The sequence below is a fragment of the Peromyscus leucopus genome, chromosome 8a (assembly GCF_004664715.2).
Source record: "Peromyscus leucopus breed LL Stock chromosome 8a, UCI_PerLeu_2.1, whole genome shotgun sequence".
NCBI classification, from domain to species: domain Eukaryota; kingdom Metazoa; phylum Chordata; class Mammalia; order Rodentia; family Cricetidae; genus Peromyscus; species Peromyscus leucopus.
Window position 1 is genome coordinate 22,692,303 of NC_051085.1, and position 27,831 is coordinate 22,720,133.

Sequence of the window (27,831 nt, forward strand, 5' to 3'; positions counted from 1 at the left end):
GCCCTCGGCGTCCCCGAGGCGGTGCCCTGCCGCGCCAGAGGACGACGACGACGACCAGGCAGCGGCGGCGGCGGCGGCGGCGAAGGAGGAGGAGCCGGCTGGCCGCGCGCTGCGGCCCGGGAGCACGGGCTCCCCGGAGGGAGCTTGGGGCGTCCCGGCCCCGGAGGAGGAGGGACCCGGAAGCAGAAGCGCAGCCGCGAGTGGAGCCGAGCCGCTGCCCGCGCTGCCCGGCGCCGGCTGGGGGTCCCGGCGGCTGGATGGGCGGCGGCGGCGCGGGCCGCGGGCGGCGATGGGCGAGGAGCAGAGCACGGTGAGCGGCGGCGGCGGGCCCTGGGAGGCGCGGGCCCCTGGCGGGGGCTCAGCCGGCCAGCCCGAGTCCCCCAGGCCGCGAGGGGACCGCGCCGGGGCTCCCGGGCCGCGCGCCACCGCCACCGCCGCCGCCGCCGCCTCCTCCACCTCCACCTCCTCCTCCTCGGAGCTGAGCAGCGGCGGCGGCTGCGGAAGGGACCCGGGCTGCGTGGACGCGAGCGCCCAGGAGCCTGCGAGCCATCGGGCCCGCGGGCAGCGCGGGGCAGCGCGGACTGCCACTCACCGGGCCCCTGGACCCCCAGAGTTTGGAACTGCAGCTGGAGCGCGAGGCGGAGGGAGCCGGGCCACGGGAGGCCACCCCGGGTCGGCCGCCCCCCGACGGGCTGCTCCTGGACGTGCTGGCCCAGCGACACCCGCCCCCCGCCAAGCCGCAAGTCTTCTGCTCCGTGTACTGCGTGGAGAGCGACCTGCCCGAGGCCCCCACCGCCGAGTCATTGTCGCCGCCAGAGTCCCCACCTCGAGCACCGCTGCCGCCGCCGCCGCCGGGGCCGATTCCCGCCAGCCCGCCGCCCTCCTTCCCCAGCTCTCCGTTGTCGCTCCCGGCTGACCCCCTCTCCCCCGACGGCGGCAGCATCGAGCTGGAGTTCTACCTGGCTCCGGAGCCCTTCTCCGTGCCTGGCCTATTAGGAGCTCCACCCTACTCTGGCCTGGGTGGGGTAGGGGACCCCTACGCGCCCCTCATGGTGCTGATGTGCCGGGTGTGCCTGGAAGACAAGCCCATCCAGCCCCTGCCCTGCTGCAAGAAGGCGGTGTGCGAGGAGTGCCTCAAAATCTACCTGAGCTCCCAGGTAACTTCCACGGCTCTCTCTGCCCACTTTCAGCCCATTCACCATGCCAAAGTACTGGTGAGGAGGCTCCCCTCTAAGCTTCCTAGCAAGGGAAGAGGTGACAGGGCCCGCTTACCCAGGGCCTCTAGCAATGGCTACAGCCTTACTTGTTATTAAGTGTGTTTTTTTACCCACACTGGTTTATTGGCTGGTTGACTCTGCCCTGAGCTTCAGGTTTTGGTTGGCAGTCGCTGGAGGAATGAGGTGGATTGCCCTCTGATTATTTCTTCTGTAGATTGCATGCAAGAGCTTGCTCCAGGGAGAGCAAGAAAGGCTGCCTCACTGGCCTGGCATCCCAGAAACTAACAGACAGTGAGCATAAAATAAATATTTGTGGAGCTGGTGAAGAGGAGGGTTGGGATTAGTGTGTCAGGGCCGTGATACCTGCATTTTAATTGTCATTTAATTTACATATCGAAAGGCGTGTAAACAAAAAAAAAAAAAATTAACTCTTGCCCGCTTCTCAGTTTTCCACACTAAAGTTAAAGTACTTTTCTCTACTGAGATTTTAAGCCTACACAGTACTTTTATTTCCTCAAGAGAGACACAAAAGAGAAGGAGCCAAACAAAGCAGAGAGAGAGAGAGCAAGAAGAGGTTTTTAACCCAACAGGCGGCTGCGGAACTTTCCTCCCCTCCACCCTCCTTCGGAGAGCTTGTTGGTTTTTTTTCTTGGAAAGCTTGAGAAACAGAGCAGCCCTCCTTCATGGTTTTCAGTCTGCGGTGAAATTTCTGCCAGTGTTTTGCACAATCCGTAATGCCCTTTGATCCCGTGTCTGATTGTCCCAGGCCTATTCATCTTTCAAAACCCTGTCTGTTCAGGTGCCAGCTCTGCTGTGACGCTTTACCTCATCCTCCAGGCCCCTGCCTGATCAGATATTTTTAAAATTTGTCTTCCAACCTTTCCTGCCCTGAAATTGTTCCCTTCCTGCCTGCTTGTCTGGCTAGACTGTCTGGATGTCGATTTACAGTCTGAGTTGGGTTGTTTCAGATGATAGTGTCTGTAGACTGGCTGGATTCAGTGAACCGACCAGGGTCCTCAACAGTGTGGTTGCTGTGTAGTTTGTGGTCACTCCATGGCTGGGGTCTGGTCTGAAAGTGCGTACTGTGCCCCACTGGAAATGGGAAGAAAGACTTAATACAGACTGGAATGTTACACAAACAGGAGCTTACCCCGAATGGCTGAGATTATCCAAACGCCCGGGAGGGAGACACCGTGCTGTCTGTTTTTAGGATTTATCCGCCAACGGAGACTTAGAGCAGGGGGAAGGCTGCCTGCTTGTTTGTGGTCGTTTCTATGACATCACCCTCGTGGAGATAGTGCTGCCATTCCTGTGCAGGGCCTTGTGGTGGGACTCCGACATTACCAAAATATGGGCCTTGCTCCAGAGAAGTCACGGAGAGAGCAGATGTGTTCAAAACACAGTACACAGTAGCATCCAGTGAGCTGTAAACACTAATACCAAGCAGCACCTTTATTTACTTATTTGTTTATTTATATGCAGGATCTTGCTGTGTAGCTCAGTCTGGACCTTAAACTGCCTAAATACCTGAGGTTGGCCTTGAATCTTTTAAGCCTATGGCCTTCACTTCCTTAGTTCCCCAGCTCCAGCCCTTACCTCCTACCTGCCGGATATAACCAGCAGCTGGTTTTGAAGTTCAAGGTTGGTACTCCTGGTGGGTTATGCTGCCTAACGGTTTGATTTCCTTACGACGGGGGCCCTTTTTGGCCAAAGCAGCTTTCTCTCCTTTTGGTCAGCAAAAGTCAGTTTTAGGAAGTTGGTGTTTGGAGTTGTGATGAGAAGAGGGAGAAGCAGCAAGTTGGGCGAGTCGTCCTTTTAGCACGTACCAACAAAAACCCCTTCGAAGTGACCACAGTGTCTGAACCGTGGTCTGCAGCCTTTGCGACGACGTCAGCGTCCCTGACCCCCCTCAAAGCAACTGGCAGGGCTTTCTCCAGCAAGAAGTAGGCATTATTTCAGATAATCACAGCACAAGCAAAGTCCAGAAAGCCAAGCATGCTTCCACCTCAGGGCTGCGTACTTCTTCCCCGGGACTCCGGCTCCCTGTTCCTTTACTTGCTCCATCTATCACCCCCACCTTCGGATCCGTATTCACATACCATCCTTTGTGGTCTTCACTGAGTGTCTTGGTATGTGTGCATGTGCACATGTATGCGCATGGGTTTGCAGGTCTGTGCACTCGCACAGAAGCCAGAGGAGGACGCTGGATGTCCTGTTCTATCTCTGTCCTCTTTACTCCTTTGAGGCAGAGTCTCTCACTGAAGCTGAAGCTTGCTGTTTCACATAGGCTGTCTGGCTGAGTTCCCGGAGCCCACCGGCCTCTGCTCCCTTAATGTTGGGGTTGTAGGCCTGCGCATCCACGCCTCCCTTGTTTATGTGGATGCCGGCCAGTGAGGCATTTGAACTCAGGTCTTCAGACCTGTGCAGCAAGTTCTTACCAACTGAGCCATCTCCCAGTCTCTGTGACCGCCTTTTAAAAGTTGAGCGTTATCCCAAACTCCCTGTGTCTCTTCGGGGGTTTTAGCTTTTCTACATAGCGCTAATAAACTCTCTTGTTCCTCAGTAATTAACTTTGTGAAGACAGAAGTTTCCATATGATTTTGTTAATCCCTGCCTATTTAGCATATAGGAGATATTTGCTCAATAGTTATTGAATTTGTAAAGAACCTGAGGTCACCCTAGAAAGCTTTTTTTTTTTTTTGGTGTGTGTGTGAGGTTTCAGGGCAGGATTTCTCTGTGTAACAGCTCTGGCTGTCCTGGAACTAGCTTTGTAGACCAGGCTGACCTTGAACTCATAGAGATCTGCCTGCCTCTGCCTCTGGAGCGCTGGGACTAAAGGTGTAGGCCACCACTTCTGGGCTTGCTCTGAGCATTTTTTTACATTTAAGTTAAAAGACACAGACTTAAAGCAGATAAATGAAATTGGCTACATTTGTTATTGTATCTAAAAGAGCCTAAGAAAACTTCTAGTTTATGAAAACCTAAGTCCTTTTCCTCTGGGTGATATACAGGATTGTGGTTGTAATATTTCTGATAGGATCCTGAATTTTAAGATCTGGCCATCTTCATATCCAGAGCTCTCCGTTTCATGGTCATCTGTGCGTGGATCTTCTCATTAGTGAAATTTAACTGTAGATGGTGATCTGTGGTGAACCCACCAGTGCCTGAGTGAAATCCGGTCTGTGAGGTTCCTGCCTTACTGAACCAGGGCAAAAGGGCATTGCAGCCAGGCCTAATGGTACAAATCTATAATCCCAGCTGCTTGGGAGATTGAGGCAGACAGTACAAGTTCAAGGCTTGCTGGGACAACTTTGTGAGTTCAAGGCTGGCCTGGGCAACTTAGTGAGTCCCTGTCTCTAGATTTTAAAAAACGGTGTGTATGTGTGTGTGTGTGTGGGGGGGGGTACTAGAATTATAACTCAGTAGTGGAGTGCTTACTTCTGTGTGGCTTTAGGTTTGGTCCACAATACCATAAACAAAACAGCAACAACAAGAAAAATAGGCAGGGGAGATGTTGCATGCTTTCTCTTTTGCATTTGATAAAATTTTTAAATTGAATTGAATTGAATTTTTGAGACAGGTTTTTTTTTGTTTTTGTTTTTTGTTTTTTTTTTTTTTTTTTTTTTTTTTTTTTTTTTTTTTTTTTTTTTTTTTTTTTTTTTTTTGTAGCCTTGGCTTTCCTGCAACTAGCTTTGTACACTAGGCTGGACTCGAACTCACAGAGATCTACCTGCCTCTGCTTCCGGAGTGCTGGGATTAAAGGCGTGAGCCACCACCATCTGGCCTGATAAGATTTTTGACCTAAGCAAATCTGGCAAGCCTGGACTTTCGGGCTGCTTAAAACCTTTGGGGGGGGGGGGAAAGCATGCATTTAAAGATTTAAAGACCTATTAGTAACGTTTTCACATTTGAGTTTCTGCCATCTGCTTGGTGCATTATTTAACATCATTTGAGAATGTAAAGCAAGTGAGTATTAAACATTTTATACAAACATTAAAAATGCATATTAATTGTGAGCTGGAATCATGCCTGGTTGAGTGAAGTCTTCTGACAGGAGTTTCGGCGTTCTTTGACGGAAGACAGGAATTTGGGAGGTAGAAATACTTTTGGACTTGGAGCAGCAAAGAGTCTTTCAGGGATTGAAGACGTGGCCAAGGGTGATGATGAATAGGTATCGGCAGTATTTCAGCATAGGCCTCAGCAATGAGACAGCGACAGCATCTCTGTGTTGTGATCGGGTAGGAGAACCCTTGGCGGGATGACTTTGCGGTGTCGTAGTTACCGTGCACTTTCTGAATACCGTGGTGAGGAGTTGAACTGTCGATTAGAATGTCAGTCACTGCGCTTGGCACTGACCGAGAGGTTATGGTACACCAAGACACAGAGAGTGGACGTTACCTGGCTTATATTGCTTAGGTATATGCAGGTTTTGTACATCTGTTTTTAGAAGTGCATTTCCCAATGACATACATGGCTAGCACATAATCCGCAGGATGCCTGCCATGTCTTCCAGATTCCCAGGGTCTCCAAAGTGGCTTCTCAGCTCCTTTGGCCTTTGACGCATTTTTCTAAGAAGAAAGGTGAGTGGTTGCCATCTTTTCTTTCCAAAAACCATCCACAAATACCTTTCCTTCATGACTTTGATTTTGATGGAAAAATGGGTTGTAAATATGAAATATTGACATTTAGTGCTTTGGATAACACAGAGGAAGAACTGAGCCTACCAACGGACTAGCTGAAGGCAGCAGCTGTTGTGGCGTTTAGCACGCTGCTCAGAAGTGCAGGAGATTGGCAGGTGCAGAGGACTTGGAATGTACACACCTGTCCGATGGGTATTAATAGCAGCAAGCAACACATTTCTTCTACACATTGTGAGGAGAACAGCTGCTACATGGTAATGTCCTAAAATGACTGCCACTGTAGTCACCCTAGAACCAGTGACCTAGCAGCCAGGAGGAAAATATTCCCTTAGTAAATCTCAGTCACCCAGTCTTCATGGGTAAAGAAGTGTAACTTCAATTCTTTTCCTTTAAGTCTTAAAGCAGATGTGTATATTTTGTATTATTGGACATGGAGTTTGACTGTCATCATCTTTTTTAGATTTACGGATCCCGCCAGGCCAAATATGTTTGGGTAATCCTGAAAGTGTGAAGAATAATGTGAGCATGCACTCTGTTTTGGAGTCATTTTACAGATTTCAAAAGTGAGAGTTGAAGACTAGGTATGCGTCTGTGTATGCAGTGTGTGTGTGCTGGCAGTGTGTATGTATTTAGGGGGATGCGGTAACCTTTGTTTGCACACCTTTGTGACTTGTGCTCTTATTTTCCTCTTCTCTCTCTCTGCACATTTCTCTTTAGCAATTGCTTCCGTTTTTCTTTTACTTTTTTTTTTTTTTTTTGAGACAGGGTTTCTCTGTGTAGCTTTGGAGCCTATCCTGGAACTCACTCTGTAGGCCAGGCTGGCCTCCAACTCTCAGAGATCCGCCTGCCTCTGCCTCCAGAGTGCTGGGATTAAAGGCGTGCGCCACCACCGCCGGGCTTCTTTTACTTTTTGTAGTCTGATTTTCACCGGCGCTTAATTTCTGCAGGGCAGTCTCCCACTGAGCACTGAGGTCCAGGGCCAGCAGACCCTGTTTCTTCTGCGGTGTGGCTTTCCTTTGCCTTCCAGCTGGCTGGAAGAGAGGCTTGGTAGAGCTGTCCTACACCGAGCTCCACTGATAAAAGATCTCAAGTGACACTGCAAATGTTACTGACTCTTTATCAACGGACACCGTTAGATGTGATTTTTATTCTCCTAGAGTGGATGCAGCCTCAGGTGTTTAGACCTGAACATTCCTTAGTCCAGAGGTGATGGACCAAAAGGATTGAGTTTTCAGCATTTTATTAAGAGTTTGTGATGGGCAATGGAGACAGGCAGCTGGCAGTGGTTTCTTATAATTACCCTATTTTCTAAATAGTGTTCTACTTTCGTGTTAGACCTATACCAGGAGATACTCTATAAACATTAAGTGCTCTCAAGAAACCATTTAACAGCCTTGCTGGAAGTATTTTTTGTTTTCAGTTTTATTAATAAAAGCTCTTTTTAAAGCAGTTAGATACTTATCTTTTTCCTTTTTCTTATTCTCTGGGAGCTTCTTTTAAAACCATTCCAGGAACCAACTAACCTTTTATTAAATGTTTTTTTCTCTTACTATTTAATCAAAAATAATAAATCTGTGCATACTTGTTAATGTGTATATGCATATTTATGTATGTATACACACATGCACACAAACATGTATGTTTCAGAATACATTACAGTTGTTGAAATAGAATATCTGTAAGCACCTTCCTCTTTAAAAATAGTTACTATGTTAATTTAAGGGAAAACATTATTTTTGTGAATTTTGTTTTGGTTCGTTAATGACAGTCTGGCTGATGTTTATAAAGGAAGAATGTTTTGTCTTTATGTGCTGCTGATGAGATGTAGGGTTGGAATATGCTCATCGCATGGTCTAGCTTCACTCAAACCCTGCAGCGGAAAAACGTGTCCATTTTGTTCACCTTGATTTTGTTACAAATATTTTACATACTAAACTAAAATAACTTCTCACATGAGGTTCTTTCATAAAATGATAATTTCGTGTCTATAGGAATATAGTATCCACTACTTACCGTTCCCTGTAGCTTCCAACATCCCACTTACACCATCCCTTTCGGGATGATCGTGCTTGAAGTATGTACCTACTCACAAATAGTGAGAACAACCGTGGGTTCAAAGTCTTCATCCTCATCATTCTCATCCATAGTTTATCATTTCATGTTACTTGGCTTGGGTGTCAGCACTCTCAGTGTTAGAGATACTGTGGTCTGTGCTCAAGGAGGAAAGAAGACAGCAAAATCCCTGGCTTCATGGAGTTGATATGCTAGTCTATGAAGAAGATAAACGCAAATCATTTACTATATTAGAGGTAATGAGGGCTATGGAGAAAAAGAAACAAAGGAAAGCTGGTAAATACCAAAGAGGGAATTGCTACTCAGCTCATCATTTGAGGGGTTTTGTTAGAAACAGTTTCTTTTACAAAGTCTTTTCCCTGTTAAGACCTTCGTACGCCAGCAACGGAACAGACCATATACTACATCTGAAAAAATGGCAATAGAGTTCCAGAGGCAGAGACTGCCTGGGGCGTGCCAGGGATGGCCAGGAGACCCATGTGGTTGGTACTTGCAGGTACAAATGGGTGTGGTAAGAGGACACAAGACAGGGATTTAAGATCATAAAGAAGTTACTTTTCATCTGAGTATGATGGGAAACTACAAGGAAATACTGAACAGAGAGTAGCTAGCCACGACTGTCCTCTTGAAGGACAGTCTCTGTGCAGAATTTGCTGTAAAGATCAAGGAGAGAAAGACCAGTTTGAAGACAGCGACATTATCCCAAGCAGGAAAGGTATAGCCAGAGGATGACTGAAACCGACCATCACCTTTCCCGACAGGGAGGTGGTTGCTAAATGTGAGTGGATCGGTTTTCATTGGCAGTTGTGCCGTTGGCCTTCAGATTACAGTCGGTCCAAGTGAACAGGAACAGCTCATTTCGAGCTGTAGGTCGCAGAACAGCCATTCTCAACCTTCCTAATGCCGCCAGCCTTTCGTGCAGCTCTTCTTGGTGTGGTGACCCCCCAATGGTAAAATGATTTTCATTGCTACCTCGTAACTATGCTTCTGCTACTGTTTTGAATTGTAATGTAAATATTTGATATGCAGGGTAAATACAACCCCGGTGAAAGGGTCCTTTGACCCTCCCCCCAGAGGGGTCACGACCCACAGGTTGAGAACTGTTGTAGTAGACCATTCTAGGAGAACACCGAAGGTTAGAGAGATTCAGTAATCTCCTCAAAGCCACTGAGCTACGAAATGTTGGACGTGGGATTTGAATTTCGATCGGTTTGGCTCTAGAGCCTGCAGACCTTTTATAGTCTTTGCATTTGTTATCTTATCAAAAAGGCCATGACAGAAGGCCTGGGCAAAGTCGGGTGGATGGGGGCATAATACTCTAACTAATTTGCATTTCCTCCCAGTGGGATGCGGGGGATAAGGAGTGAGGAGTTGTTAGGTTCATATGACCATCCCTTTAGAAGAAGTTAATGTCAGCGTGGAGACCACATCGTGGAAGTTAAAAGCCCCTCAGATGAGGAAGGCAGTGTTCCAGAGGGGGAAATGTTTATATCACAGGGAACCGAAGAAACGTAGTTACACAGTTTAAGAAAGTGGAAGCTTCTTGTGGGATTTCGTAGGGAAAGGCTCCCACTCTACAGGAGTAACCGGAAACTCCAGGGAAGCAGTGGTTTGGTGTGCTGCTCAGTTTTAGTGGCACGTGCTCCTGTTGTCTTCTTGCCTTTGAGTCATTACTCTCTTTGAACCCCACCCCCACCCCCACCGCAGCTCTCTCGTGTCTGCTAACATTTACTCCTGGGGTTCCAGTGGCCTCTCTATGTTTTTGTCTCAGAATCCTCAATCGGAACCCATTGCTCTCCCTAGCTTTTAACCATAAAGCTATCTCTCTTGGCCAGTCCTAGCAGGACGTCCTCCCCATACCTACCTGTAGACAATTCATTGTAAATCATCCAGGTGGATTCCTGCTTCTGTTCTCTTCTTTCCCAGAGCTTATTTTCTGTTTTCGGAGTCCCTGCGTTCCTTCCATCAGCCATACCCAGTTCAGAAGCTCAGGCCATGCCTGTGTTCCTTCTGCTCCCTCCTGTGGTTCTTTCTGTCCCGCATCCTGAGGTCTTTTGCATTCTGCTATACCGTTCTTCATTTCTGCTGTCATTTCCTGTGCTCCTGACTCTACCTTTTCCCTCCTAGATATGAACATTTTATCTGTGTGTGTGTGTGTGTGTGTGTGTGTGTGTGTGTGAATGTATGTTAAATATATGCAGATTCCTGTGGGGGTCAGCGAAGGGCGCTGGATCTCCTGGAACTGGAGTTACAGGTCGTTGTGAGCCCGGGTCCGGGAAACCTGTCTTGTGTCCACTGTGGAGTCATCTCTCCAGTGCCTCCCTCCTGGACTCTGGAGATTTGATTCCTGTCCTCCAATCTCGACTCCAATCTCTTTCCCAACACTGATGCCAGAGGGTTCTTTAAAATGCATGGCCATTTTTGGCTTTCTCCCTCTTTCTTGTTTAGTGGTGGCCTCTTGCTTGTAGAGTAGAATGTGAAGTTGGTGTGTACACGTCCCTGAGTGATCTGACTCCTGTGTTTTCCAAGCTTTATCTTCAAGTAGCCCCAATTTTTTTCCCCGCTTTTTTTGAGACATGGTTTCTCTGTGTAGTTTTGGTGCCTTTCCTGGAACTCTGTAGACCAGCCTGGCCTCGAACTCACAGAGATCCACCTGCCTCTGCCTCCCGAGTGCTGGGATTAAAGGTGTGCGCCAAAGCCGCCCGACAATTCCAACTTTTTTCTTTGAAGACCCATGACACACCTGAGTCTTTCCCTTTGGTAGCATGAACTTCTGCCTGAGGAGAGCCCTTGTTCTGCCCTTGTGGGTCCACATCTCTGCTTCTTTCAATCCTCCTCATTCTAGTCTCAGGTTAGGTATTATTCTGTGAGGATTGTTCTTGACCTCCTACATGTGGATTAAACATTCTTCCTATAGTCTACCCTTTTTATTTGAGGCTATAAAACAATGTAAGAATCCTTCTGTTGGATTCAACTTACTGCATTGTATCTAAATTGCCTCTTTCCTGCTCTGTGTTCCATTAAACTATGAAACGGTCTGTATGCAGATAAAGAACTTAGTATTATTTTGTTTAGGGACTTCTGGGGGGAATCTGTAAAATGCTGGCTGCACAAGCCTGAGGGCCTGAGTTAGGATTCCCAGTAGCCAGGTGGAAAGCCAGGTGTGACAATAATGAACTTTGGTTAGGTGGAGCTAGGGACCCCCCCCACCACCACCACCACACACGCACACACAAACACTATACTTAAATATACAGTAATTTTCTTTTGTGTTATAGGCATGGGAATGGTGTGTATAAAGTGGGCTTGTTTATTCTATTCTATTTAATACATTTAGGATGGTGTCGTCAGTGTAGGAAGCACTGTACTAGATAATGCTATGGTTTGGATGTTCAATGTCCTTCCAAGGGACCAGATGTTGGACCCTTGCTCTTCTGCTTGTGACATTTCTGAAGTGGTAAAATCCTTAGGTGATAGGAGCTAGTATAAGGAAGTCAGGACATTATGGACACGTTTTGGAGGAGACGTTGGGACTCTGGCCCTCTCTCTCTCTTCTGCTTTCTGGAGCCATGAGCTTGGCAGCCTTCACAGTTATGCCCTCCTACCAAGAGGTACCATGCGGCTACAGGCCCAATGTAACAGTGCCAGGTCACCTTTGAAAATGAGCCCAGTCTCTCCCCTCCCCTCCCCTCCCCTCCCTTCCTTCCCCTCCTTTCCCCTCCCCTCTCTTTCTTTCTATTTGGTTTTATGAGACAGGGTTTCTCTGTGTAGCCCTGGCTGTCCTGGAATTCTCTCTGTAGACCAGGTTGGCCTCGAACACACAGAGATCCGCCCGCCTCTGTCTCCCAAGTGCTGGAATTACCGGCACGTGCCATCACTGTTCAGCTTGTGTTTTGTTTTTTATAAATTGATCATCTCAGGTATTTTGTCACAGTGACACAAAGCTAAGAGCCAAATTAATCCTTTGAAATGAGAATTTCAGCATTTCGTCATCTTGCTCGAAAACCTGCAGAACGTTGCTTCCCCGCACGCCACGTAAAGATCCTGGTTCCGAACACTGTCAATAGGATTTGTCGTGTCTTACATTTTTCCGTCCTTTCTGTCATCACGCTCTCTCTTCTCAAGGCATAAAGTCCTTTCTGTGGTCAAGTCCCCTCCGCCTTCAGAGCTCTGCCAAGTCTCCATGTGACTCTTGCTTGCTCTCAGAGTTCTTTTCACCCTGTCTGTCAGCGTGCACTTGTACCTTTTGTGTTTACACGCTTGCAGGATGATTGGTGTTTGATTCTGTGATTTTTGTGATACTACCCTTGGTGTCTTAGTTACTTTCATAACTGGCACCTTTGATTGGCACCCAGGATAGGAGTTCCAGTTAATATTTAATAAAACCAAAGGGGAAGGACAGAAAAAAATGAGGCATGTTTAGATTGGTCGAAAAAATAAATGGTTTGGATCTGAACTTTTGACATACTGTCCTATGATCTATTTCAATTTTGAATGTGAGTAAATAGGATGGCTAAAGTCTGTCTTATACCACCTCACCAACACCCAAGGGTTTCTTCTTCAGTTACAGCTCTTGCTCTGGTCATGCCTGCTGCTGAACGAATTCTTCCAGAACCCAGGGGCTTAAGATGACCGTTTTATTTTGACCATGACACCGTGGGTCAGGAATTTGGGAACTGCTCAGATGGCCAGTTCACTCTTGGAGTTCCTCATGTGCTTGTCGTCAGATGGTATACTCGCTCAGCTCGCAGCTGTTGCCAGGGAGCTCAGCTGTGGCTGTCCACCAAAGTGCCTGCATGTCCCTGGGTTCTGTTTTGGAGATGGCTTTCCCTAGAGCCAGCGCCCAGCCAGGTGAACGTTACCTAATTCTTTCCGCCCGCCCTCATTTGTAAGTCTCTCAGCAGCAGCATCTGGGCAAAGCAAACACAAACACCACTCAAGGGGAAGGGCTGTTCACCCCTATTCTATTTTTTTTTTTTTTTTGGTTGTTTTCGAGACAGGGTTTCTCTGTGTAGCCCTGGTTGCCTCTTGGAACTCATTCTATAGAGCAGGCTGTTCTCGAACTCACCTGCCTCTGCCTCCCCAGTGCTGGGATTAAAGGCATGTGCCACCACCACCCCGGCCACTCCTACTCTTCAAGCTCTATGTCAAAAGACCTTAGAGACATATTTTTAATAAACTAACTCAGTATCAACTTGTCAGGCTGAAATCACAGAATCGGATGCTGGTTAAGGCGTTAAGGTTAGTAAAACTTTTTTAGAGTGTGTATTTTACTTTGTTTTTTTAATGTTTATGTTTTACCAACCATTCACGTATTTCCAATATATCATTCTGTTGGTTAATACAATTTAATGTTGTGTTCTTGTGCATTGTGTTTGAATAATTTTATAAGGGCTCATATGAAAGCTATTCCTTCTCAGAATTATTTCAGATATTACTGTAACTGAAATATTTTGGGGTCAAGGTCAACTTTTAATTATTCTGACTAGTGTTACTTAAAAGCATTCTCTCTAGTACAGCTTCCTTTCCAATATATCAGAATTTTTGTCACAGTGGCAGTTCAAAGTCTCCCTTGAAAAATTTAAGCTTTCTGATATAACAGATTCGTTTATCATATAGGTATATTCTATATGGAGATGGTATTATATTTAAGGATACTTTAGAATTACCCCTCCTAGTTAATCCTCATTGCCCGCTGTTGGGGTTTTGTGGTTTATGATAGTCTAGTTTGAATGGTTTTATTGTCTGCTCAGTGTCTTCTTGAACAGGTAACTTGACATTTCCAGAAGCAAGTCTGTTGTCCTCAGAAGTTGCTTCTCTGTGCAGAAGAGGGGATTTATCTATAATAGAGGAGCTCTGTAATGGAGGGGGATCTGTAATAGAGGGGCCCTGTAATAGAGGGGATCTATTATAGAGGGGCCTTGTAGTGGGGGGATCTATAACACAGGGATCTATAATAGAGAGATCTATAATGGAGGGGGATCTATAATAGAGGGGCCCTGTAATAGAGGGGGATCTATAATAGAGGGGCCCTGTAATGGAGGGGGATCTATAACAGAGGGATCTATAATAGATGGGACCTGTAATGGAGGGGGATCTATAACAGAGGGATCTATTATAATAGAAGGGCTGTGTAATGGAGGGGAATCTATAATAAAGGGGACCTGTAATGCAGGGCGAACTATAATAGAGGGGACCTGTAATGGAGGAGGATTTATAATAGATCAATAATAGAGGGGACCTGCAATGGAGAGGAATCTATAATAGAGGGGATATTTGCTTGTGTGATGTGGCCTTCCCCCCCTGGCTCAGGTAACTTAATTCAGGGATTAGTCATTCCCGTGAATGACTAATCCCCTTTTAAAGTCTTCCTAATCTATTCGCCTCAATACTATTCTCTACTGTAAAACTTGGAAGCTAATTATAGGCTACCTGGCAAATCACTTCCCTTTTGTGGTGTTCACCCTTGCCGCGTTTCCTCACGTGATCATTGGCCATTCTTAGCGGTGTCGGTGAGGCTGATTAGCTCTGGGTGGTGTGTGGCAAGTACCGTCACCACAGCCTTTCTCCCAGTGGCTGAACAATGGCAAGCGCAGGGAAATGAGACAGGTGATTGTAAGCTGTTTTTCCTAATGTTTGGAATTTAACTAGTTCAGCTCTATCTGAGGACAGCTGTCTGGAAAATTTAGGAGTGACTTTGGTGCAGCTGTATTGTCCTACACTTTCTGCTTGAATATGTGACCTTGGGAGGAAAGCCCAGGTTCACTGCTCCGCCAAAGATGCCATGGATGGGAAAGGATAGGCACAGTCCCATGGGTCCTCATTTAGTCCCCTTAACTACCCATGTCTTCAGGTGGTCTTCTTACCCCTAGAGCCAGCGTCCAGCCAGGTGAACGTGTGTGTGTGTGTGTGTGTGTGTTGTACTATGAGTGTCTGCCTGTCAACTTTCAAAGTTACTTATTTGTGTCACAGGAAGAATAGTTACTAATTTTGAGAAATGCAAGTGTTCTCTTTCTCCAGCTAAGTTTCTCTTTCAAGTGTAGTTTGAATTAACCAAAATAGAGAATTCTTTTTGTGTTGTCCTGAGTTCTAATGTTACTTTGTGAGTCACTCGTAAGAAGTGGGAAGTACTTAGAGGGAATGTTAAGGAGGAAAATGCTGAAAAGAGAGTAGTGTTTTTTCCTAATGCTTCGCTTGTATCTGAGTATTTGTCTAAATGATGATTTTCAGAGAGATTTGAATCCACTTGTTTAAAGATTTGCAAGTTTAGCACTGTATGTTTAGTTACAAGAATGGTGGATTGTGGTCAGGGAAGACATGCCTTTAACAGCAGCTGCTTTCCCAAAAGCTGTAAATGAGAGGCGAAAGTGAGTAAGACGATGTAGCAAACATAGGCCACAGTGCAGTGCTTTTCATCTGTCCTCAGTTTTGGATGCTTTCTCCAATAGTTGTTGTCAAAGTGTCAAAATGAACAGAATGCAGGCTCCGGAAACCCAGCATCACCAACAGCTGCCCCAATTTTCAAAATAATGAAGGCAGTTCTGTGGCATTGCTTTTGGGTGGTTAATTAGTTCATTAAACTTAAGATGATGTAAACAAACAAACAGACCGATTGCTGGAACTTGTGGATTGTTCCATTTCAGTATCCTCTTGGTTCGTTACAATCTAGACGGACTGGCAAAGCCCTGTTGGTTTGCTCAGAGCACCAGCTCAGGAGGCCAAGGTCAAGTGGGCCGTCTTCTCCCAGGCTGGTCAGCAACTTGTTGATTTGTGGTCACATCCTTAACCCTGCACAGTCATGGAAGGGCCGGCCTGCTGCTGATCATGAGACCAGAGCTCTGGCAAGGTGGGGGAATAATTAATCTTGTCACCTTTTCTGGACAAACAAAATCGCGGTTGAACAGGCAGCCAAGAGTTCCAGAGCTTTCTACAGAGAGGAATCTCACTGTCCAAAGCTTTCTTTGCTCTCACTAGAGCCAAGTGTTTAGAGACCATCCCCCAGTACGGAGTGGACATAAGAGAAAAGAGGAAGGAGGGACTCAAGTGTTGTTCTTATCCTATTAAGACAATTTCAGAGCACAGAGTGTTTGGGAGAGAGCACATACTTATCTTTTTGAGACAGACGGCTCTTCACACAGAAGTCTATGTTCCGTCTTCTCAGAAAACTTAGAAAATCAGCAGGTGGGAAGTAAGCAAAGATGAGGGTGTAACGTATGAGACTAAATTGTATGTTACTGATTGTTGAAGACAGCAGTTCGAGGAAGAGAAAGCTGAGTTGTGTCCGGGTTGGAACGTGGCTGGTATCTGAACGGTGGCCATTGCCGTAGGAGGTGGTAGGACGCGGTGAAGGGTTGGACAGTTGTGAGCCAGAGTAAGCAGGCACACACGTAATCAAAGCACAACTGTGCAAATAGAGAGGGTGTGCAGGTGATGATGATGGGAGAGGGGACGCCATCGGCCCATGTCCCAGCAGCTACAGAAGTTCTGCTGAGCCCTGAATGATGAGCAGAACAAAGACCTCCCACAGAGTGGAGCCGAGGCTGGTGCGGGGGTGGGGTGGGGGGTGAGGGGCTGGAATAGGCCCAGACCTGGCCTTCTTCAGGAACAGGAGGAGGCAGCATGGCCCCAGCAGCTCAGGCAGTGGGAAGCTGTGGAGGGTGCACGGAGGCCACTGTGGGTCCCATTCTAGAGCTCCTCTGTGGAATCGATACTTTATTCCAAGTGTGATGGAAAATCACTGGACCATTGGGTACCAGCTGTAAAGGGGTCATTAATGTTTTAAAAAGATCCTCCCCTTTGTGTGGCGAGTAACCTGTGTTTAGAGGGAAGAATGGCGCCAAGGAGGTGACTAGGAGGCAGTGGCTGTGAGTCGGGCAGAGGGAACAGTGGCCTTGGGCTATGGTGCAGGTGGTGCAGATGGCCTGTTTCTGCCTTATCTCCTCCTTGCCTTCTACAGGTGTTGGGGGTGCACCCGCTGCAGCAGCCCAGGCCAGCGCCTGCAGCCACTCGGTGGAAAGGCCTGGAGGTTGCGCAACCCAGTCCAGCAGCTGCGGTCTTAGCTCCAGGGCAGCACAGCAAACGTCTCCTTAGCTTGATTCTCTATCTCACCTGCCTAGGATGCCTTTCTGATTGCGTGCTTGGTTTTGTGTGGTTTGGAGACACAGTGTAAAAAGGCGCTGCCCTAAAATACAGATACCCACGACTGTAATTATTTCACCGATGGTCAAAACCGGCTCTGTTTTAGAAAAGAAGTTAACCGTTTGCTGTTTCCTTTTTAAAAATTTCCTTTTTCCTTTCCTTTCTTTCTCTTTTCTTTTCCGAAAAATAATTCTCTCCTTAACTTGATGCCCGGCAGTTAGCCTTCATCATCACGCGAGACCCACAAGAGCTCCCTTCTCTCCGCACGTGGACGGCAAAGGCGCTGCAGCGGGAGGATAGATAGTGTTAAAGGATTCCGGGAACTCTGTGGAGCGCATGCCCTGACTCTGTTGAGTTGGGTCGGAACCCCCTTCTCTCGCGTTGAATCACCTGTGTCCTTCCTTCTAACTCCCGGTGTGGTAACCGGGTTCTTTTCTGTTCTCAACGCCACTTCCTCTGCCTTCAATGGCACAGACTCTGGGGTCGCGGCTCCACCAGACACAGGCTGTGCTGTTTTAATGTGGCTGTCCTGGTCTTTGTTTTCAGTAAGCATATGGTGATACAGTGGCTGCTTAAACAAAGGTTTGCTCTGTTGGGTGGATGCCCAGTAACTGAGCTGCCCCTCCCTCCCATAGATTGATTTATTCACCCAGTGCTTGGGGATTTCCTCTGATACATTCTGTGTTTATTGTAAAACCAGTAACATTGCGATTGAGGTTAACGCCAGTGGGACGATCCTCAGTGTGTGGTAAAAACCTCGAGTATTTTACCTTTCACCTAGATCTGTGCTCTAGTTATGTTTTGCGGGTATTTTAAAAAAGCATAAACATGTACATATGTTTCACCATCAGTTTGTTCAGCTTACTCTGTGTGACTCAACCACTAGCAAAAAGCAATTTAATGAGTAGTGTTTGCTAAATGTAGATTCAAAGTAGATAGCGTGATCAATGGAAGGTACTGGGTAGTGTCCAGCAGTACTTCAGTATTTAAGTGTTTATAAAATAATTCTGGAAACATTAATAGTTTCACTGTATTTATGTTAACAGAACATTTCAACTCTTCATAAGAACTTGGGCTGTTTTTGCCTTTTTTTTAATTTTTTTATTTTATTTATTTATTTTTTTGAGACAGGATTTCTCTGTGTAGCTTTGCGCCTTTCCTGGAACTCACTTGGTAGCCCAGGCTGGCCTCAAACTCACAGAGATCCGCCTGGCTCTGCCTCTGCTGGGATTAAAGGCGTGCGCCGCCACTGCCCAGTTGTTTTTGTCTTATTTTATCCTACTTTGTTTTCCCAGATGGTACCCTTTCATAAAGGCACACGGTGCACATGAGCAATAAGTAACATCAGCTTATTTTTTAAAAAAAAATTAAAAGATTTCTTTGTATTTATATGTGTGTGTGTGTGATGTATGTATGGGTGCTCACGGAGGCTAGAAGAGGGTGTCAGATCCCCTGGAGCTGGAGCAAGAGTTATGGGCAGGTGTGAGCAACTCCACTCTGGTGCTTGGAACTGAACTGGAGTCATAACGTGAACCCTGAAAATTTCTTTCTAGATTTATTATTTTATGCATATGAGGGTTTTGTCTGCATTTATGTATGTGCGCCACGCGTGTGCTCAGTGCCTACAGAGACCAGAGGAGAGTGTAAGATCCCCTGGAACTAGAGTTACAGATGATTGTGAGCCGCCATGTGGGTGCTGAGAATCGAACCTAGGTCCTCTACAAGAGCAACAGGCCCCCTTAACTACTGAGCCATCTCTCCAGCCTTTGACCCTTTGGGGGGCATATCTTGGCATGTACACAGTGATGGTTTTCATAAATATATTTTTATTCAACTATATTATGTTCTTTGGATATATTTTTCTCCCTGTAGCCCTCCTTCACCCTTGCTCAAGTGTGCTTACTTACACTTTGATATCATATATGTGAAGGAATGTATATGTCTATACAAACACAGTTTCTTTGTCCATACATCTGTCGGCTCCATAATTTGGGCTGCTTCTCTAATTTAGCTATGTAACCGTGCTATAATAAACAGATATGCAAGTACGTCTGGGTATGCTGCCTTCAAGCCTTGGGATCGATTTCCAGGAGAGGTGTTCCTGAATCATACGATAGTTCTGCTTCTAGTATTTTGGGAACTTTTCCTACTGATGACTATAGTGGCTGCGTTTTTTATGCTCTTCCCAGCAGTATCCAGAGTTTCTTCTTCACACCCTCCCCGGCATTTTGTATGCGCATCTTCACTCTTGTTTTGTTACCTTGCTTATAAACTTCATAATTTCACGCAACGCCTTTTTTCGATTCTCGCTGTTGTTTCCCTAGATGTTGGAACCCTTTTGATAAAGTCCTTGCTAATGCGCTGTGTTAGTTACTCGTTTTGTCGATGTGACAAAATACCCTGACAGAAGCAACTTAAGGGAGGAAGGGTTTATTTTGGCCATCAGTTGCCAGGGAACCAATGGTAGCAAGAGCTTGAGGCAACTGGTTACATCGCCTCCATGGTCAGGAAGCAAGGGAGATGGATGCCAGCATTCAACTATTTGTCCTCTCTTCAGTCCAGAACTCCACCCCATGGAAATAATGCCACACTCATAGTTAAGGTGACCTTTCCCATGTCAGTTATTGTAATCTACATAATCCTAATAGGCACGGCCAGAGGCTCCTTCCTGGGTGACTCTAGATCCTTTCAAGTTAAAGATTTAAACCACTCTATGCCTGTACTTAAAATGTCTCCCCACACTTCCCTCTTACGGCTTCAGGGTTCCAGGTCTCAGTCAAGCTCCTTGATCCATTTTGAGTTGATTTCGTACAGGTGAGAGACAGGGATTTAGTTTATTCTCCTACATGTGGAAAGCCAGTTTTCTCCAGTACCATTTGTTGAAGAGGCCTTTTTTCACCCAGTGAATGTGTTTGGACCTTTGTGGAAACCTCGGTGGCTATTGTGGTGTATATTTGCTTTTGAGTTTTCTATTCTGTTCCATTGTTTTGATGATCTATGATTTGTTTGTTTGTTTGTTTGTTTCTGCAATCACTGTTTTGTAGTAAATTTGAAATTAGGTCTTGTGGTGCCCCAGTATTATTCTTTGTGCTTTGGGTTGTTTTGGCCATTGATTTAAGACTTATTTTTTTTTCTTCTACTTTTGTGGAGAATGTCATCAGAATTTTGATGGGGATTACATGGAATCAGTAGATTCCTTTTGGTAATATAGCTATTTTCACAAATTTAATTTGGAACAACTTTTTATATCTGTATAGTATGTAAACACTTAGATGTGAAAAAGTCAAATGTTGATGACTTCATGGTATATGAAAGCAGTTTATTAAGTTCCTCAGAAGGGGACATGAATTTGTGTCACATGCCACCTTTGAAGGGTTGTCAAGAGGAGTCAGTCAACTTTCTTGAGTTAGCAACTTTGGGAAGTCAAGGAAAACAGAAATGACTGTCGTTGTAAAATGACTTTTATAGACTATCTTGTTCTCAATGAGAAGAAAAGAATTTCTTAGATAGTAGCCCCTCCTTCTCGGTGGGAGATAGATTCTAAACACCCCAGTCAGGGCCCGCACTGAGGATGGTACTGAACTCCCTGTACACCATGCTTAGTGTTTCCTATAGACACATACATACATATAATAGTCTAATAAATTAGGTACAGTAAGATTAGCAATAATAATTGTTGGTAGCTTTGCTGATAATTAGAACAAATGAAGATAATGGCGTACTCTAATGAGTACAGTTTCTCAACATACCTTACTGTGTTTGTTGTACCGTGCTTACCCATTTTATGATGGTGACGTGAGGTGATAACATAGAGCCTATGTGATGAGATGAAGGGAAATGAGTGTCCTACATTTAGTTCTGTTGTTGTGATAAAAATACACCAACAAAAACCAACCTAGGGGGTTATTTTAGGTCAGATTACAGTCCATCTTTGTAGAGAAGTCAGGGAGGACTTGAAACAGCTGGTCCCATCCATAGTCTGGAGCAGGAAGAAAATGAATGGATACACACATACTGTTCAGCTCCCTTTCTCTCCCCTTATGCAGTTCAGGACCCAGACCCAGGATGTGTGAGGCTTCCCACATCCATTAATATATTCAAGACAATCCCCTCACACATGCCCACAGGCCAGTTCGATCTTGACAGTCCCTTATTGATACTCCTAGGTTGTTCTAGAAAGTGTCGCGTTGGTAGATAAAGCTAACCATCACAGTGAATGACATTAGATTTGTAATAATAGTAGACTAGTACTTGGAGGCTGTCTGAACACAAGCACTAGTCCTACCAACAGTTGATCTCCTAACCAAGGGGAATAGTGAGTGACTATCAAAGTAGGAAGCATGTACAAGGAGGTAACACGATGCAGAGATGCTGGTCAAAGTGATGATTCTCATGTGCCACCAGGACCCACTGGGGTAGTACAAGACCCCATCATACTATACAACTTAAAACATGAATCGCCTATTTCTAGTTTCATTTAATTTTTCAGTCTACAGTGGCTACTGGGTAACCAACCATGGAGAGTGAAGGCATAGATAAGGGAGACTGTTATATTTCCTATTGAGCACACCATCCCAAACACTCCAGAGTCGATTAGTTCATAGACTGGCTTCAAAAATGTTATAAAACACCTGGAAATCTTACCCCAAGTCCTTTCCCCTTGTGATTTGGTCTATAATATTTATTACATTATTGGACCATTACCCAAAAAAAATGAGTCACCAAATTTAAAGTTGCATGTAAAGACATGCAAATTCCAGTGATTATTTGGTTTTCATGGTAAATGAGGTATGGACTAGTATTCAAAATATTTAACCAATTTAGGGCACAGAAGAGGCTGCAAAAATAAGATTAAAGGAGTGGGAGAAATATGACCCAAGTTCGTGTAACTTTAGAGCCTGACTGGTAGGTTACTGGAAAGGACTTTAGAGACTAATCTGACCAAAGATGGGTTCTGCGTATCAGACCTCCCATGGTCAGTCATATACTTACATGAATGGAGATCGGCAAGAGACACTAAAACTTATGTTATACATTCTGTTATGCCTTCCGTAGTGACAAGTGGAGGTGGATATATAATGAACCTTTACCCTTAGTAAAATTACTTAATTTCCTGTAGTGCTTACTGGACCTATTTGAACTGCAGAGCTTACATAAAGTTAGAAGATTTGAATTTGAGTCTTTGCCATATAATAATTCCTTAAAAAACATATAACGAGTCAGTGTCTTAGTCTATTTTTGCTGTTATGACAAAATACCTCAAATTGTGTAATTTATAAACATATCCCCCCCCCCCAGGTTGTGGAGGTTTGAAAGGCTACCGGAATGCAATGTCAGCCTCAGTGTCTCAGGCGCTCTTGTTTTAGCTTCCAAGATGGTGCCTTACACATTGTGGCTTCTGGAGAGGATGATTGCTGTGTCTTCAGAGGGTGACAGAAAAGCAAGGGGGCACTTCTTTCGGCTGTTTCATAAGGTTCCTAATTCTGTACATGAGAGCTGTGTCTTGTGACACAAGTGCCTTCCAAAGACCCCCATCTCTTCTTACTATCACATGGTAATTACACTTCAACATACGAGATTTGGAAACATTCAGAACATGGCGACTGATGTATTTGAAACCTTTGTACATTGTAGAGTTTGTATTATCAACTCTATTGATCAACAATACAAATGTGACAAGGGCAGACACAAAGAACACACAAACTTTAATGAAAAGATGTGATGGGGCCTGGAGAGATAGCTCAGTAGTTAGGAACACTTGCTGTTCTTAGGACCAGAGTTCCATTCTCAGCACCCATGTTGGGTGGCTTACAGCTATCTGTAACTTCAGCTCCAGGAGATCTGAAGTACCCTTTAGGCATGTACACATACACACGTACAAAAAAATGCATAAATAAAAAAAATCATTTTAAAAATGAGGATATGATAGTCCCATTTCCCTTCTTAATTTTAAAATCCTAAATAAAACACTAGAAAATGAAATTGATCATGACAAGGGCTTCTCTGTTTAGTCCTTGTTGCCCTGGAACTCACTTTGTAGACCAGGCTGGCCTTGAACTCAGAGATCCGCCTGCCTCTGCCTCCCGAGTGCTGGGATTAAAGGTGTGTGCTACCACCGCCTGGCCAGAGCAAATATATTAAAAAGAAAAAAACTATTTCATCAGAGGTGCAGAAGTATTATTGAATTATTTACCACTAGAATTGATTAGAAAGATAATTTGTTCAAATATATTTCTGGAATTCAATCTGAAGGTGTGCAAGACCTTTCCAGAAAAAAAATATTAATAAAGTAGGGAAATAAAGGAAGACTCGAAGTCGTGGAGTGAATTGTCCCATTAACAGAATGATGCAGTATTGTGATCACATTTGTTCATGATTAATTTATAACCCATTTACTTTATATATATATATATTGATGAACAAAGAGCCAAGACTCCCAAAGTTTGAGATAAGTTAGTAGAGAAATTTTCTCTAATCAATATCAAGATATGTTTTCAAGATAATTCTTAGTCCACTTAGATTGCTCTAAGAAGAACAACCTGACTGACAGAAATGACCAAAATTCCTTTTTCACAGGTCTTGAGATTGAAACATCCAAAACCAAGAGGCCATTCTTCACGGACTCTACCATTCTTAGCTGTTGGAAGGGGCAAAGTGGCTCCCTCAAGCTTCTTTTATGTGTGCTATAAGGGCACTGGTGCCACTCCTGAGGACTATGTCCAGATTACTTCCCAAAGGTCCCACCCCGCAATGCTGTTGTCCCTGGAAATTAGGTTTCAACTTTACTTTTAGGGGAAAACTAACATTTAGACCACAATCATGGTAATTAAAATAACATAATATTTTTACAAGTAGAGGTTCATCCGAAGTGCTTGAAGCCAGAAGTGTGCAATATTTCAGTTTTCAACCAGTAAGGGTTTTAGGAGGTGATATGGTCATGAGGGCTCAGACCTCATGGATGAAACTTGTGCCTCCTGTTTGAGACCATGGAGAAGATGCATGTGTCTGTGAAGGACAGGACTTGGCTGGATACAATCTCTTGGCACCTTGAGATATGCCCATTGTTTATGAATCAACGACTGTAGGGTATTTTGTTATAGCAGCTGAAGCAGACTTAGACCGTTCTTTGGTATTTTCTGAGTTAACTGTAAACAATCAGAGACATCCTTGTAAGGACCGATGCTTGAGTACTGCAATCTTTGAGGTTTGTTCTAGTCCCAGCTAATTTCTGTGGTCAGCACCTTTATGATGCATGACACAGTATACAACAACAGCGTGTCACAGCAGAGGTGGTTGGATTTAAACTCCCCTTCTCAGACTGGCCAAACTACTCAAACCGCCGGAACCCTCTGATGGAGTATACCTGACATTTCATAGTTATTCATCATGCTTTTAATTTTTTTAATTAGCATGCAAAGCAATGGGTTTCGTTATGGCCCTTTCACGATTTGTCCTGTTTGTCACTATTGTCTTCTACCTTCATGTTCTCTGCACTTTAAAGTAAATTCTGGGTCAGTCACAAAAGCGGAAATTATCACCTTCATTACAGGAGTACAATTCACTTCTCACTCCTGTCACTTTCCCTTTTCTTCTGGACTGACAGGGTTCTTGAACTTACAGCTGTTTTGATGTGCAAAGCCAGAGATCACTGTTCCTGCCAGTGCTCTGCCCTCTTCTGTAATCTCTCTCTTGTTTTAGTTGGTGCCACGCTGACCTTTTTCTCTGTGTTGAGAAAGTCGTACTTTCATAATGGAGAGAGGACAAGACCTGCCAGACAACAGACCCCCTCCTGCGGTAGTGTCATGTACTGATGTGAAATGTGCACTCCTACTGTTGAGATCCCCTCTCTGGCTGGCTGTCTTCGACCCCTTCCCCCTCTGTGCTAATGTATTTTGATTATTATGCAACCTAACTCCATGCTAGTAATTGTGCTGATCATTGTAAAGCAGAAGTATTTTATGTGTATGAATGTCTCCCTGTGTGCATTAAGTGTACCACATGTGGGTCTGGTGCTCACAGATGTCAAAATAGGACTTTGGATCCTCTGGAGCTAGAGTTACAGGTGCTCGTGAGCTGCCAAGTGGATGCTGGGCACTGAACCCTATTTCCTCTGCAAGAATAGCAAGTACTCTTAAGCCATCTCTCCAAAACCTCAAAGTAGATTTTAAAGATAATTAAAAAAATTAAAACAATTATGTCCGCAATAGTTTACCTATTCAAAACAATTCTCTAACATTTATCTACTCTTCAACATATAACAGAGTAGGTTAACACTTTCTATGAAGGGCAAGATTGGAAATATTTTAGGTTTTCCAGTTCAAGAGATAAAAATCCCCAATTTTATGCAGGTACTTTAAGTACTAGAGAAAAAAAAAAAACTAATGAATTTGCACCTATTTTAGATGACACATTCAAAACAACGGTAGTTGTGATACTCTCAAGATATTGAAAATTTGTAATGCTTTTCTACAAATAAAAAAGTTGTTTTCAGACCACAGTTTGCTTGCTGATTTTGTTGATATTATCATGTTGGTCTGTATTGAAATTTTATATGTTTCATTATTGAACATCTTTTTATACAGATAGTGCCCAATACTGTGTCAGGCCACTGGCTCCTGTGGGCAGTCATAATTCAGAAGTCCTTCCCAAGATTCTCTTAGTTGTCATGTCACTGCTGAATCAGCAGTGTTTTGCTGCCTTATCCATTCTTCACTGTGCCAGCCTTCAGAGCATGGGCCTTAAAGTCTATGTTTTTTCTTCTTTTGATACATAGAACAAATAATAATAACAATATAGTGCTACAGTAGGGGCTGGAGGGATGACTGTTAAGAACACTTCCTGAGCCTGGTGGTGGCGCACACCTTTAATCCCATCACTCAGGAGGCAGAGGCAGGTGAATCTGTTATTTCGAGACCAGCCTGGTCTACAGAGTGAGTTCTAGGACAGCCAGGGTTACACAGAGAAACTCTTGTCTCAAAAAACAAAAACCCAAAACAACAAACAAACAAAAACTATTCGCTTCTCCTCTAGAAGACCTGAGTTTGGTTCCAATCACCCAAGTCTGGTGACTCACAACCTCCTAAAACTCTAGCTTCAGGGAATCCAGCATCCTCTCTTGGCCTTCCTGGGCACCTGCATGCATATGGCTTACACACACACACACACACACACACACACACACACACACACACACACACACACACACACCTTTTAAAAGTCATTGAAAAAAAAGAGTTGGAAGAGTTGCAAAAAAAGATGATACAAGTCCCTCAAAATACTGTCAAGTTATAGGGGTGTCTCTGGTTCATAGCGATCTGAGTGGCAGTTCGAGTGTTCTGTATTATCTCTTTCACACCCGAGCTCTGCTCTTGGTGCACAGAAGCAGCCGCCACGAACAGTGATGGATGTGGAGCATAACCTCTGTTCCCAGCAAAGCTTTATTTGTGAACACGGAGACATGAATGTGATACGATTTTCATATGTCATGGAACGGTCTTGATTTTTCAGCCGCTTGGAAAGGTGGAAACCATTCTTGGCTTATGCTCTGTACCGATCATGCGGCACTCTGGGTTTGGTTCATGGACCAGGAATGGTTTACTGCACTGCGTCCTGTGTCGCTTGCCCCTCGGATTGGTTCTTTCCCAGCTGCACACAAACCAGTTGTTACTGCTATTTTAAGGAACAGGGCACGGGGTGGGATGGGACTGCTGGCTTTTTTTCCCCTTTATCACAGCTATCCACTTCTTTCTAAAATTGGCTAGCCCCCCTCTCTTCCTACCATGTCATCTGATCCTACGTCATCCAAGCCTCATCTCCGCCTTCCACTGTGACTGTGTTTGTGAGGTTCCCTGTGGACTCTCCTTTGACTTAATCCAATGCGCCATTTTGTTGTTGTTACATTATTTGATTTCTCAACAGTATTTGAAACAATTGATCCCTTGCTCCACTTTGAAATACTTCCTTTGCACAGTTTCAAGGACATTATAGTCTATTGATTGTCTTCTTTCCACACTAGGTAATTGTTTGTGATTCTTAGTGAATTCATTCCCCGACTCACTTCTTAACTTTCCTTTGAAATCTTTAAACAGCCTCAGCCCCTTTTTTATTCATACTCACAGCTCCTGGTTTGGCTTAGGCTAAATGTTCACTGTGTCACTGATATTCTAACTGATGCCTGCGAATTGTTTACCCATCTGTAAAATGTACACGACTCTTGGATATCTTATATATACTGTACAAGTCAAAGACTCAACTTCAGATTTCTTTCTGAACCTGCTGGCTAGAACACATGCAGGGTGCTTGGATCAGAACCTCAGAGTGGACTGACTTTTCTCTGTCTTATAACACACGCCTGCATTTCATTACTCTTGTTTATCCCATCTTTAACATATAAACAGAACAAAGCCACTTCTCATTATTCCGACTCCTGACACTGTGCACCAAGCCACCATCATAGCCCACAAGGCACTAGCCATAAAATCAAAGTTTTCCCTGGTTCGGCCTTAGTGCCTTTGTACCATGACCTTAAGAGTTAAAGCCAGAGGATCGGCTCCAAAGCCTGTGTTGTATCATGCTACTCTTCTATATTGGCTGATCAGAGTAAAGGCCATGGGTTCATAGGATTCATAATTTCTGTGCTCCCTATCGCTCCTCTCACATTGTTCTTCAGGACCAGCTTCCTTGGACTCTTTGCTCCTACAGTGTTCTTCTCTTCTGCTCACACAAAGACTGTTTCAGTCACTGCCTGCTCTCCTGATGCATCC

General features: G+C 44.8%; 1 protein-coding gene across 1 annotated transcript in view; it reads left to right on the plus strand.

Moving 5' to 3' along the window:
- The first annotated feature begins 281 nt into the window (after window positions 1-281).
- Rnf217 (ring finger protein 217) overlaps window positions 282-27,831 on the plus strand; it is a 111,959-nt gene continuing 84,409 nt past the window's right edge. The window contains 2 exon segments of the mRNA XM_028868345.2: window positions 282-540; window positions 542-1,157. Coding sequence (XP_028724178.1) covers window positions 290-540; window positions 542-1,157 — 867 coding nt within the window. The 5' untranslated portion in view covers window positions 282-289.